General features: G+C 33.4%; 1 protein-coding gene across 1 annotated transcript; it reads left to right on the forward strand.

Moving 5' to 3' along the window:
* Positions 1–687: 687 nt before the first annotated feature.
* LOC107411255 (ankyrin repeat-containing protein At5g02620) lies at positions 688–4790 on the forward strand. Its single transcript, XM_016018800.4, has 5 exons — positions 688–811; positions 996–1133; positions 1283–1825; positions 2061–2470; positions 3661–4790. Exons 3-5 carry the CDS (start codon positions 1438–1440, stop codon positions 4537–4539), a joined length of 1677 nt encoding a protein of 558 aa, XP_015874286.1. The 5' UTR covers positions 688–811; positions 996–1133; positions 1283–1437; the 3' UTR covers positions 4540–4790.
* The last annotated feature ends 9908 nt before the right edge of the window (positions 4791–14698 follow it).

Below are 14698 nucleotides of genomic sequence, written 5' to 3' on the forward strand. Positions count from 1 at the left end.
AATATTTGCGACTATTTTTATAAAGTGACAATGAATATTGACTCTTCCTCAAATATTATAATCAGCATGATAGCTATGGTTTATGGTAGTTTGATTTGTTGACTAATTTCTTAAGGAAGATGCTGCCGACTTGGTTACTATATGGCATGTTTTTATTTTATTTTATTTTATTTAAGAGATCGAAGTGGCATGTTAAGGGTCTAATAATTATCACATAAATAATGTGCAGTTATCCATACATGTCATTCTTTGAGAAAAAATGCTATTTATTTCACTTGTCCATATACATTTTAATTTAAAAAAATAATTATAAATAATCTAAATAAAACTCAATTTATTACTAGAAATGTCAGGGTGGATCTATTTGCATGCGCAATTGTAAGATAAGGAAGAGTGAGAGACAGTTTATATACCAAGAGTCAACATAACTGTCCATTTAATTCGGGCCAATAACAAATAAAAGATAAAAATAATTTTTTAAGAAAAAATAAAAAATAAAAGAAGAAAAACCTGCTATATTGTTCGTCATTGAACATTCACTCTCTCCCACATATAAGAAACGCGCGTGGTTCTGTTATTTCCGTTATTTCATAGGCTATTTTCCTCTGGTTTTGCCTCTCTTTTCCTGTATTTACTTTTTATTTTTTATTTTTACCTTCATTTTGATTCCTTGCAATTTTAATTTATATTTCATTTTTTATGTATATATTTTTTAATCTCTCATAAAGCTTCCAAATAAACGTTGTCATCACCACCACCTTTACATAGGGCCATCCTTTAGTGGTTAGATTGGTTCGTATATTACTTCTGGGTATGATTTATTAGATTCATAAAAAGTTAGCTACATACATGTGCGTTTAATATATCTTGGCTTATATACTAATATACTGTATTTTATTTCATCATTCCTTTCTTTCCTTTCTTTCTTTCTTTCTTGCTCCAAAATAAAAGGGTCTCTTACAGTTTTCTGTTTGTTTCCCGTAAATTGATTACAGGGTGTTCCACTCCTCCATGGTTTTCTAAAAACCTGATCATCAATTTTACGGTTTTTTTTTTCTTTTTTTTTTTTTTTTGGGTGTTAAATGGAGGAGGACAAAGAAGCTCAAGATGAAAGCTCTTATCTTCAAAACCAGGTAGACAATATGATCTGTTTTTTGGTTTCTCTTTCCATTTTCATTTTCTTTGAAAAAAAAAGGAGACCCAAAAAACCAAAATATGTGGAAAATATGAGGTTTTTAAATTCAGATTATTGTTCTGAACAAGGTTCTAATTTGGAATGCAGGAGATATCAGAAAGGGTAATGATTGTTGTGGATAAATAATGCGAAATCTGATCTGGGTTTTTGCTGGAAAGAAGAGAAAGATTTTCTCAACCACAGATTAGAATTGGCCTAGGAAGGAATATATATATATATTTTTTTTTCATAACTAAAATCCAATGGAGGCACAAGATGTGGCTCAGCCGCAGACACCAACGGCTCAGCCACCGACACCAACAGCTCAGCCGCAGACGCCAACCGCTCCTCGGAAAAAGATGACGAAACAGCTGACCGGAAAACGTGATGATACTCCTCTGCATTCGGCGGCAAGAGCCGGAAACATCGCCGTCGCCACGGAAATCCTTACGGGCACGAAAGAAGGAGAATTGGAGGAACTATTGGCGAAGCAAAACCAGTCTGGGGAAACCGCCCTCTATGTTGCAGCTGAATATGGCTATGTTGATTTGGTGAGGCAGATGATACAGTATTATAATCTCGCCGACGCCGGAATCAAAGCAAGAAATGGATTTGATGCATTCCACATTGCTGCCAAACAGGGCGATATAGGTATATATCCGTATCCAAAGCTCTCTCTATTCATTTCTTTTTTTTTTTTTTTTTTTTATATTTCCTTTTGACTTTATCTTATTTTTGTTTTGGAGTTGAATTGATTTAAGCTCTGTTTTTACACTGTTTCAGATGTGGTAAAATCTCTGTTTTTGCCCAGTTTGTGTAATCTTTTTTTTTTTTTTTTTTTTGGGAGTTAGAATTTGATTTAAGCTCCGTTTTCAAACAATTTCAGATGTGCTAAAGGCCCTCATGGAGGTTCATCCGGAATTGGCCATGACGGTTGACTCATCGAACACAACGGCTTTACACACGGCGGCGACGCAAGGCCATACCGAGATAGTGAAATTCTTAATGGAAGCGGGAAGCAGTTTGGCAACGATTGCGAAAAGCAACGGGAAGACCGCTTTGCATTCCGCCGCAAGAAATGGGCATTTGGAGGTTGTGAAAGCACTGTTAGAAAAGGAACCAAGTATTGCCACAAGGACTGATAAGAAGGGCCAAACAGCCCTTCAAATGGCAGCCAAAGGACAGGGTCTTGAGGTTGTTGAGGAGTTGATTAAGGCAGATCCTTCTTGCATTAACATGGTTGATAATAAAGGAAACACAGCATTGCATATAGCTTCCCGGAAGGGTAGGGCTCAGGTAAACTTTGCATTTTTCTTTAACCTTTTAATATTCTATAAGGATTTTTGTTCTAGACATGTGGAAAGGGGCTTTGAAGTTTTCGTTGATTGAATTGAATAATTTTTTTAAAAAAAAAATATTTAAATGCCATATTGATTTTATGATTGTTTTTGTTTGAAATATTTTTGCAATAGTTGCTTGTTTTAATTATACAGAAGATGGCTTTGTTAATTGAATCAAACAGCTTCATTTACGATGTGAGAAAGTCAAATATAGGAAGTAGGCTGCGTTAGATACTCGTAATTATCTTCTTACATAATGCATTAGTTTAGTCAAACTTGAAAGTCTTAGGCTATTGAAACTTTTAATAAAGAACATGATAGTTACTAAAAATTTAGGCAACTCCATGAATCACATGGTTGATTTCGGCTGAAGTTACTAATCTAGATACCCTTCATCCTCATCTTTTCAACTCAAACAGAAAAGTAATTGGATTTGAGAAAAATATTGAGAGAATTTACAACCGAAAACTTTGACTTTTTCGTTATCTTGTAAACAAGAATACAAGATGAAGCAGAAGCTTCTATAATAATATCATCATCACTAGTGATACGCAAAATGCTTACATCAATCTTTTCTAAAATGCCTATAATAGTTTTTTTTCTTAGGCTTCATTTCATTGACCAAGATTTTATTGGGATTGTGTCATAAATCTTAGTAATTTGAATTGGTCTGGTTTTGATAATGTCAAATTAGTCATGATTGGCTTTGCTAATTGGTATTATATTTTGGATAATTAAACTAAGACTCTAGTTTTCAAGTTGAATTAGCTGGTTGACATATAGAGCAGTACTATAATATTCGCCAATTTGGTTATATTATATGGTTAAGATCACACTTTTTTAGTCAATTGGTTGGCAAATTAAGTTTTGCATCAACATTTTAGAGATAAAGTTCCGTGTATTAGGTATGCATAGTACTGAAAAAAGTAGTTGGGAGCGAAAAGCTATTTTGGGTCCTCGATGTGGGAATTTCCAATAACAAAATTGGCGTGTGAACTTTTTGAGGAAAAATCTTCCACTTCCACTTCTGCTAATTACCAAATAGACTAGACAACAAAAACATCTTTAGGAATTATATAATAACCCTTCAAAAAGTATGAACTTTTCCACTAAACCCAAAAAAAATACATCTTTCTCATTATGCAGATAGTGAAGATGCTACTGGCACACAATGGGACCGACACGAAAGCTGTGAACAGGTCCGGTGAGACGGCCATCGACACGGCCGAGAAAACCGAGAACCCGAACATCTCTGTCATCCTGCAAGAGCATGGTGTCCAGAGCGCCAAAACCATCAAGCCACAGGGGACGAGCACAGCCCGGGAATTAAAGCAAACGGTTAGTGACATAAAGCATGAAGTCCATTACCAGCTTGAACACACCCGGCAGACAAGGAGACGAGTCCAAGGCATTGCCAAACGCATCAACAAAATGCACGCAGAAGGTCTCAACAACGCGATAAACTCTACAACCGTCGTGGCTGTCCTCATTGCTACGGTGGCTTTTGCGGCCATCTTCACCGTCCCAGGCCAATACGTGGACGACCCCAAAGACATCTCTCCAGGACACTCACTTGGAGAAGCCAACATAGCTCCGCAAGCTTCATTCATCATCTTCTTTGTGTTCGACTCGATTGCCCTCTTCATTTCTCTGGCCGTGGTGGTTGTGCAAACGTCGGTGGTGGTTATAGAGAGCAAGGCAAAGAAGCAAATGATGGCGATCATTAACAAGCTAATGTGGTTGGCTTGCGTGCTTATTTCGGTGGCGTTCTTGGCGTTGTCGTTTGTGGTGGTGGGGAGTCGTGAGAAGTGGCTTGCAATAGGGGTAACCATCATAGGAACGACAATAATGGCGACGACATTGGGAACAATGTGTTATTGGGTAATCAGGCATCGAATCGAGGCATCGAATATGAGAAGCATTAGAAAATCCTCCATGGGAAGTAGATCAAGGTCTTGGTCTTTGTCTGTGATGTCGGATTCGGAGATACTGAACAGTGAGTACAAGAAAATGTATGCAATTTGAAAAGAAAAAAGAAAGAGGTCTTTTTATTTCCAATTATGCCAAGATTGAGTTTTTTTGCATATTGGCGTAAAAAAGGGATCATATATAGCCCCCTCTTTTTATTTTTTGGTTCTGCTCTAAAAAGTTTTGGAGAATGTTTGTATGAAAGAGCAGAGAAATGTGAAAAAGACAAAAAAGAATTTCAAACAGATTAAACATGTTCAGATTATGTATCATATTCAATCAATCCGAGTATGATCTTCTTCTTGGCCTCTCTTTGGCTTTACAGTTTGATTAGTTGAAACATAGTTTTCTGTCCAAGACAAATGAATGATGTGCCCGTAATATAGCAAAATTGGCCAAAAAATGTAACAATTCCAAGTTATTTGATTTGGGGAATGGATGGTCTGTCTTGGCTATCGGGTTTGTTATAACACGATGTAAACTCTTGTACGAGTAATTAAGTTTATCAATTTTCATTGGAAAAAAATAAAATAAAATTGATACATAACGTTATTTGATTGAGCGCCTTTTAATTCTCTAACAGCACCTTCTCAATTTTTAAATAATAAAGAGATTGGGGTGGAGTAGGACATATTATTTACGTTGATTTTTAAAAGGAAATGGTCATGAATGACTTGTTTAATTTATCTTCAATTTAATATATTGCATAAAAAAATCATTTGATTTTTGTGGAAAAAAAAGTATTAAAGCTTTTAAATTTAATTTAGGCTTATGCATTAATCCCTGGATTATGTGGATTGTTGTACTTTGATCCTAAACTACTTTTTATTTTTATTTTTTTTATTTACATTTTGATCCTTCAACTTTAGCTGTTAGTGCACCTTGATTGTTAAATTATAATCTAATTTTTAGCAATGCTCAGCCATGTAGTGTAGTTGCTACAACAATAATAATAATAATAATGAAATTACAAAATTAGGCAATCTTATAAGGTCCCAATATGTTATATTAAATACGCTGCATGTTCTTAGAACTACTAGAAACTAGACTAAAAATAATTTAAGGATCAAACTATACTAAAAATTGAAATTTAAGGATCAAAACACCAAAAAATATATATATATATATATATACATATTAAAGTGCAACTATAGATATAATTTAAAGACTAATAGAACTTTGCGGCTGAGATTACAGTCAAAATGCAATAAGCCATTCTTGCTGTGTCTCCCTGCTCAGATTAGTTTCGATTCTGGCTGTGGGTGAAATTGAAAAGAAAAAAAAAAAAAAACAAAAAAAGACTAATATAGCTTTGCCCACAAAAAAGACTAATAGGGCTAATATACCTTTAATTCGTTAAATAGTGTGTTTAATTGAACGTGGAGTTTTTTGTTATCTAGAATGCAGGGTTTACATATTCAAAAATTAATAAATTAAGATGACTATGTAAAAGAATTCATGAAATTTTTTTTTTAAAAAAAAGGGAAAAGATAAATATTGTTCATATAATTTGTTAGTATCTAAGAATGTGCATGTCACAGATACTTACAAATTTAGCTAAAAGTTAAGTAACAAAGGGATTTTTGTCCTATCACATAAGTTTTAGCAGCCATATATAAATATATATATGTGTGTGTGTGTGTGTTTGTTAGTGTATTTATTTCAAATTTAGGCAAAAGATACGCAATCAGGGAATCTGTGGTCCGTCTCATGAATATTATCCACCGGTTTAAGTATTAATAACGAGATCTCGAGAGTTTACCATTTTATTTATTTATTTTAATTTTTTAATTTTTTTAGAAGAGTAAAGAGGTCACTTAAATTGAAAGAAAAAAAAAATGGACAAAAAAAGAAAAAGATATGGTCCGAATCCATTTCAATTTTCAACCGTAAATAAAAAGGGAGAAAAATACAAAATGAAAGAAACAAAATTATATAGTCAATTTTTTTTATTTATTTATAATAATAACAAAATGTATGGTCATGACTCATAGGCATTGTGAAGATCTTAAAGCATATAAATCAGGTGGGGCATAAATTTGGCACTTTTATATCAATGATGAGTTTTTTATTTTTTATTTTTTTTTGGGGGGGGGGGGGAGGAACATATCAATGATAAAGGTAGTAAGACAAGGAGAGGGTGTTTGAGAGAATGCAAAAAGTCTAATTATTAGCACACAAATTAGAAATGCAAGATAAAAAAAAATTAGAACTAGAAATGCCAAAATATTCTTCAAAACCCAAAATGAATAATGTTGACAACTCAGTCAGCCGACAAATAAACAGAGTAGCCAAGAATTATGGGAGATCATATGAGGAAATGACAATCCAAGAAGACATTCTAACGCTTTCAAATAAATGTTCCAATAGCACTATTTTATATATTGTATTGATGCCATTGCTACCACAAATCCAATAAGGTGTGTCTTTGTGCACTATTTTGGCGTGCTGGTTTAGCATATCATTTGGATCTCTATTTTCTCATAAAATAAATAAATAAATAAGCTGTGGATATCTAACTAAAACATAGTTGGATAGATACTTATTACAAAAGAGAGAGAATTAAAATAGGAATGTTTATTTTCTTTAAACGGTGGTTCTATTCCTCTACTATAACAACTCTAGGCACACATAAGTTGTGTATATCTAACTAAAATATAGTTGGATAGATACTTATGACAAAAGAGAGAATTAAAATAGGAATGTTTAGTTTCTCTAAACGGTGGTTCCATTCGTCTACTATAACAACTCTAGGCACAGTACCTTCTATATTTATTTACCAGCCCCTCTCTCTCTCTCTCTCTCTCTCTCTCTCTCTCTCTCTCTCTCTCTCTCTCTCTCTCTCTCTCTCTCTCTCTCTCTCTCTCTCTCTCTCTCTCTCTCTCTCTCTCTCTCTCTCTCTCTCTCTCTCTCTCTCTCTCTCTCTCTCTCTCTCTCTCTCTCTCTCTCGATATTCTCTTTGACATGTTAATATTTTGACATATTTTAAACTGGGGGAGAAAAAAGTTTCTCAAATTTCAATCGATCTTATAGGAGTATCCAATAGATTGTTAAAATATAACAAGTTTCCTTCACTTGCTTCTTCCAACAACGAATTGTAAATTTTACCAGTAGATCCCACTAATATAAATTACTTGGATCCCATGCATTCATTAAATTAAGTAACATTATTTTATTTTTGTTTGGTAAAAGTATTTCATAATTAGATGTCATCACCATTTCACAAAATATAATATTTAACATGGCTATTTTTAACATTAGCCATTGGAATATCAATTCTTTAAATTTGACCTTGCCATTGGTATTTATTATTAGAAAAATTATGCCAAAATAACATTTATCATTAGAAATGCCTTTAGAATATAAAAGCTAAATATTAGTGATCATTTGTGATGAGAATCCGCCCGAATTCACATAACCGACAACACGCTGGAGTGCTGATCCGATACGGATAAAGACTGGACCGATCACTAAAGCTCAAGCCAAGAGGTTTAAGGACAACCTATGAACATTTATACAGGAAGTAGTTAATTCTCAAAAGAACTTGTCCATATCCGAAGATACAAAACTTGTTCTAAGCATCCGAGTGGTGGAAGTCAATACGGATCCGGATAGTTATTTTCATGCAAATTTGAATTCTAGGGAGTAAGGAATGGTTCCAACATTTCATGAACTCAATGAATATCATTAAGAAGACATGAAATCCAGCCAAGGCAGAATTAAAAGCATATAAAAAGGACTGTTTAGCCGCTGACTTTGGCTTTTCTTCTTGTTTAACTTATTCCAATCAAGGGGCAACATGTGGGAATCCTTATTAATCATATTTGGGATCCTACATGGCATATGAATGCTAATTTCGAGCTCAAACAAGCTGGAGATTGGTCAAAGATACCTTGGTGGTCAAACTAGTAAACTAATTTCCTAATTTGATTTTGACTTTTTGTTTTAGCAAATTAGACTTTTATTTGGTTTCTATTTATTTATTTGTTGAAAAAATCAAATTAGAAAAATTATTATTTTAATATTTTCATTTTAAATTAATTAATTTCTAATTCAAAATAAAGGAATCAATTAATCCAAATAAGATTAGGAAAGGAGGTAAATTTCGGGCAAACTAGGTTTCCTAATATTTAGTGGCCCGTTTTACCTAGTTAATTAGGGTTTTATTTTGTGACTTTTTAGCCTATCTAAGGACTTGTTTTATCAATAATATTCAGTACATTATTCATATAGAAAATTGTTTGAGAGATTGAATTCTCTTTGTTCTCTTTGAACGCCTAAAACACCATTAGTGAGTATGTGCTTTAGTTTTAACTTATCAGTAGGATATCCATCACCTAATCTGGTGTCTTCATTATACCAAGGTTTCTAATCATAGGTTGGTTAGAGGTTGAGGTCAATCCATTAAAATCTTAACTTAATTGAGATTCGGGCTAATATAATACGGGACTAGGCACGTGTCAACCTAGGTTCATATTATTTGGTATCAGAGCAAAATTTTGTTCAGGTTTGATCTATCTTTATTTGCTTTCTTTGTTTTTGTGTTAATCTACAATTTTAGCATTAGGTTAAGGTTGCTTCTATCATCATACATGTTCTCCATATTAAAAAAAAAAAGAAAAAAAAGAAAAATCATTCCTAGTTAAATTAGGATTTCCTTATTTTACTGTATTTTTGCTTCCTAGTTTGTTGGTTTCTTTTTATCATTGTTCTTGTTAATTTTGGTTTTTGTTGATTGTTCTTTGCTGTTTTGGTCTTAAATATTTGCATTCATATATTAAAAAAAAGAAAAAAAAGAAAAGAAAAGAAGTGCGTTTGCGGCAACATATATAAGAACAAAAAAAAAAAAAAGCTGCACATTGTATTTTGTTTTGGAGGTCATAGGTTTGGTGATTATTTGGTGTTGGAATTGCAATTGTGGTGTTGATTCTTGCTACTGCAGTTGTCTTATGTTCTGTGAGTTAAAAAAAAAAAAACCGAATAAAAAAAAATTTCGTTTTGTTGAATTTGACGTTGAAATTTGTTGGTGGAATTTCTTGGAGCTGCTGTTTTGTTGATTATTTATTCAATATTTGGAGTATCTGGAGAATTATTTTTGTTTCTGGATATTGGAATTTTGGATGCTTAAATTATTTGGATTAAAATTAGTTAAAGGATTTGATACAAAACTAGAATTACAAGAACAACAACCAACACTATTCTTTAATTTTGTTTGAATTGATTCTTGTTCGTGTTTGAAATTCTTTTTCTAAATTTTTATTCTTGAATCCTAAATTTCTTACCATCTGGTTATTTCTTATTGATTCCGAAATTTTCCTTATTAATTTGCCCTAGTTTTGCCTAGAAAAGCCGAAACTAGGTTTTGTTAAATTCATCGGTATTGCTTGCTCATTTCTACTGTTTTGTTTATAAGTTTAATTAAAACATACTTTTGATCTAATTGTTGTTTTATGGGTGTTTTAGTTAGAACTTTGAGATAATTCTTTGAGTGAAAAAAGGCAAGAGTGTGTGAGCTTAAAAGAGGATAAAACCTGAAACTAGTGTGGAAACATGAGCGTCGAGACCTTGATTGAGTGAAACACATGAGGGAGTGATTTTTGGTGAGAATTTAATTTATTTTGCATTATTTATACTAACATGGCATATTCAAGGTTAAGGAGAGGAGATCCACCACTAAGAATTAATGAAGAAGAATCCGTAGGATTCCATGGTGATTCCCGAGCTACGGGGAGTGGTGAGCAAACGGACATGAGGGCTATCTTGGAATAATTACAACGGATGAATGCTCAATTTGACTAGATAAATCAAAGAATGGACAGAATAAAAACATCTCATGGTGCATTGAATTTGAGGCAAGAGTTCCATGGAGGTCGAGGTCGAGGAGGCCGTTGATGACCTAGAGAGGAGTTTGAAGAGGGAAATTTTGGAGATGATTTCAAGGAAGGAATAGATGAAAGGTTTGTTATGTAATAGAGGCTAGGCCATGGGAGACATAGGAGAGAGGAGGCAGATGATGATCTTGGCAATATCAAGGTAAACATACCACCTTTCATGGGGAAAAGTGACCCGAAGACATACTTGGAATGCATAAAGATGATCTTCGATTGCCACAACTATTCGAAGGCTAAGACGGTGAAATTAGCGCAATGGAGTTTGGACATTATGCACTCCAATGGTGGACTAATGAGCAAAACACCTAAAGGAGAGTAGGTGATGAATTGATCACTACATGGTGACAAATGAAAGGAGTCATGAGAAAGCGACTTGTACCATCACACTATCATAGATTGCTGCATCAAATACTTCAATCTTTATCTAAAGGAAATAGGTTCGTGGAGAATTATTACAAGGAGATGGAGATGCTTATGATGAGGTTAAGCATGAATAAAGATAGAGAAGCAACCATGGCAAGGTTTCTTGGTGGTTTGAATCGTGGAATAGCCAATCAACTAGAATTGCAACAATATGTGGAATTGAAGGAGATGTTGCATGTGGCTATTAAATTAGAGCATCAATGCAAGAGTAGGGGTGTAAGCTCATGGTTTAGAGGTGTTTCCAACAGTGGAAGGTCAAATCCAAATGGCTGGAGAAACAATCTGACCTATAAAAACAAGCCAAAGTCGAAAGTTGGAGAAGAAAGTTCAAATTGGACAAAAAGAAAGGCTAGAATTGAATCTGTCCAAGCACCAAAGAATGAGGTAAAATCTTATCCTAAACCTTCAAGATCTAGAGAAATTGTTTGTTTTAAGTGCCAAGGATGAGGACACATCACTAGCCAATGCTCGAATAGGAAGATCATGGTGCTAAAAGGTAATGGCGAGCTAGAATCCGAAAGTGAAGAAAGTGATACTGAAACCGAAATTGATGGTGAAGAAGTTGAAGATGATGGGCATGATGAATCCGAAACTCTCAAGGCATCTAGGCCTGATTTGAGTTTAGTAGCAAGGAGGGTTCTAACTGTGTACAAAGATGAGGACCAAATTCAAAAAGAGAACATCTTCAACACCCGATGTGAAATTCAAGGTAAGATTTATAGTATGATAATTGATAGTGGGAGATGTACAAATGTAATTAGTAACATTGTGATTGATAAATTAGGCTTAACGATTATTAAATATCTAGAACCTTGTAGATTATAATGGCTTGATGATAGTGGTCAGATGAAAGTGAATAAAACAGCCAAAGTAAAATTTAGCACAGAAAAATATGTGGATGTTGTTTTATATGATGTTGTGCCTATGCATGCCGGACATATTCTATTAAGTAGACCATGGCAATTTGATAAACATGCTATTCATTATGGTCAGGAGAATTGTATTATTTTTAGATTTAAAGGTAAAAAGGTCAAGCTGGAACCATTAGCTCCTAATGAGGTGTTTAGAGATCAACTACAAATACAACAAAAGAGGGAGGCAGAAAAGCTCAAGGAGAAAACTTGTATGGCACCTACAGCTACATCATCCATCCAAGAGGGTAATTCCAAGCTTGCTGTCCAAGATAAGTCCTCTTAAACCTAGGTTGAGTAGAAAATTTTTTAACAAACTCGAGGGTGAGAAACTTGGAGAAAAAGCCGAGAATGATGCAAAATTCAATGAAACCATGGGTGAGAAAGGAAAAGAAAGAAAAGAAAGGAAAAATAAAAAATTTATTTGAGTTTTGGGAATGTTAATAAATCCATCTTAAGTAAAAAACCATTGTTGGTCGTGAATTATAAAGATGCTTATGTAAAAATATTTTTGTTGTATTGAACTTTATTTGCGCTTTACTTTGTGGAAATTTGAAAATTAGGAAGAGATTTGTTGCTAACTTTAAAATGTGTAATTTCTGCAATAATGAGCATGTATTTCTAGATTTTGTTGTGATAGTATTTGACCTAGGAGATTTGGTTTGGTTGCACTTATGAAAGGAGAGGTTTTCAAAACAAAGAAAGTCAAAGCTTATGCCACGTGTGGATGGACCTTTTCAAGTTTTGAGTGGATTAACGAGAATGCCTACAAACATGATTTAACATGTGAGTACAATGTTAGTGCCACATCTTATGTTGCTGATTTATCTCCTTTTGCTGCAGGTGATAATCTTGATTTGAGGATAAATCCTTTTCAAGAGAAGGGGAATGATGAGAATCCACCCGAGCCTGTACAACTGACAACCCGGTGGGGTGCTGACCCGATGCGGATGAAGATTGGACCAATCATTAGAGCTCAAGCCAATAGGTTTAAGGACAACCTGGGAGCATATATACAGGGAGTAGTTAATTCTCAAAAGAGCTTGTCCATACCCGAAGATACAAAGCCTATTCTAAGCATCCGAGTGGTGGAAGTCGATATTAATTCGGGTAGCTGTTTTCATGCAAATTTGGACTCCAGGTAGCAAGGAATGGTTCCACATTTCATGAACTCAATGAATAAATCCAACCAAGGCGAAATCAAAAGCATCTAAAAAGGACTTGTATGGATAGTATCTCAATTGTGCTGTTTAGCCGCTGACATTGACTTTTCTTCTTGTTTGACTTATTCCAATCAAGGGGCAACTTGTGGGAATCATTATTAATCATATTTGGCATCTTACATGGCATATGGAAGCTGATTTGGAGCTCAAACAAGCTACAGATTGGTCAAAGATACCTTAGTAGTCAAATTAGTTAACTAATTTTCTAATTTGATTTTGACTTTTTGTTTTAGGAAATTAAACTTTTATTTGGTTTCTATTTATTTATTTGTTGGAAAAATCAACTTAGGAAAGTTATTATTTTATTATTTTCATTGTAAATTAATTAATTTCTTTATTTTGAATTAGGAAATGAGGTGAATTTCGGCCAAGCTAGGTTTCCTAATCTTTGGTGGCCAGTTGTACCTAGTTAATTGGGGTTTTATTTTGTGACCTTTTAGCCTATTTAAGGGCTTGTTTTATCAATAATATTCAGTACATTATTCATAAAGAAAATTCTTTGTGAGATTGAATTCTCTTTGTTCTCTTTGAACACCTAAAACACCATTAATGAGTGTGTGGTTTAGTTTTGACTTATCAATAGGATATCCATCACTTATTGTGGCGTCTTCATTATACCAAGATTTCTAATCACAGATTGGTTAGGAGTTGAGGTCAATCCATTAAAATCTGAACTTAATTGAGATCCGAACTAATATAATACGGATTTGAGCGCGTGTTGACCTAGGTTCGTATCAATTTGTTGATTGACTTATCCAAAAAAAATATCTTAAAATATACAACGACTCATCTTGAAAAATACATTTAATTTGAATTTTTAAGAAATTTGATTTGGATTGACCAAGTTTGACTACATTTGATTTTTTAAGTGGGATTAAGTTTGACTTTTTTTTAGAGATGAAATTTGATTTTGATTTTGATACCACTGTATAAAGTTCATTGATACAAGTGTGTGGACATGTGAAACGTCGAAATCAAAGCTACAATTTGAAAATTATGATCAAAATAAGTCAGTGACATTTTTGTAATTATAGAGCACAAAAATTAGGCTAAATAATATCATCTTCTTGCTCTCCCCATTCTAAAATGGCAGTCACCATTTTTGTCTCTCTCTAAATCTTTGTCTCCCTAAATCCACAATTTCAATAGCTTATAATTTACTTTACCATCCTCTATTTGTTTTGCTGTTTGTGGCTTTTTAAAGCTTGTATGAATAGGAATATCTTCTAACAAAAATCTGATCAGTAGTTGCCAAAAAGTTTAGAATTTCATTTTTTCAATCTCCAAAATTTGGGAATTTTTGACAATAGAAAAAATGTCCTTTCTATATTTTTTCGACATCCTGAGTTCATTTTTGGCATCTTTTAATTTTTTTAACAACAAAATAAAATTTTAACAATACTTTGATTTTTCAGTAAGCTATAGTCACCATTAGTTTCATCTAAATGTATTTTCTTATTCTACAGCTCTTAAGCTTCACTTTGATATATAGGATGCATATTTTGGTTAAATTTTAAGAAAATTGAATTTTGAGGGTTTTGAGTCAAATAAATTGACTAAATTATGCTCTCAACGGTGGTTTTTGATGACTTAGCTTGACCATTTAAGGTTCCAAATATTTCCTAAATAATTTGAAAGGTTTAATTGATTGGAATTATGGAAATAATGAAAATCCCTAATTTTGAGTTTCATAAGTTTTGAGTATTTTGATGAAATTAAATTGTTTGATACTTTATATTAGGATTTTCAAGCTTATGAAAGTGAATTA

Source organism: Ziziphus jujuba, chromosome 10, assembly GCF_031755915.1.
Source record: "Ziziphus jujuba cultivar Dongzao chromosome 10, ASM3175591v1".
NCBI lineage: Eukaryota > Viridiplantae > Streptophyta > Magnoliopsida > Rosales > Rhamnaceae > Ziziphus > Ziziphus jujuba.

Bases quoted from the DNA above. Each gene is read 5' to 3' on its own strand.
- LOC107411255 (XM_016018800.4), top strand. From the start codon at position 1,438: ATGGAGGCACAAGATGTGGCTCAGCCGCAGACACCAACGGCTCAGCCA. The intron at 1,826-2,060 runs GTATATATCCGT...AAACAATTTCAG, and splicing joins TGCCAAACAGGGCGATATAG to ATGTGCTAAAGGCCCTCATG. The intron at 2,471-3,660 runs GTAAACTTTGCA...CTCATTATGCAG, and splicing joins CCCGGAAGGGTAGGGCTCAG to ATAGTGAAGATGCTACTGGC.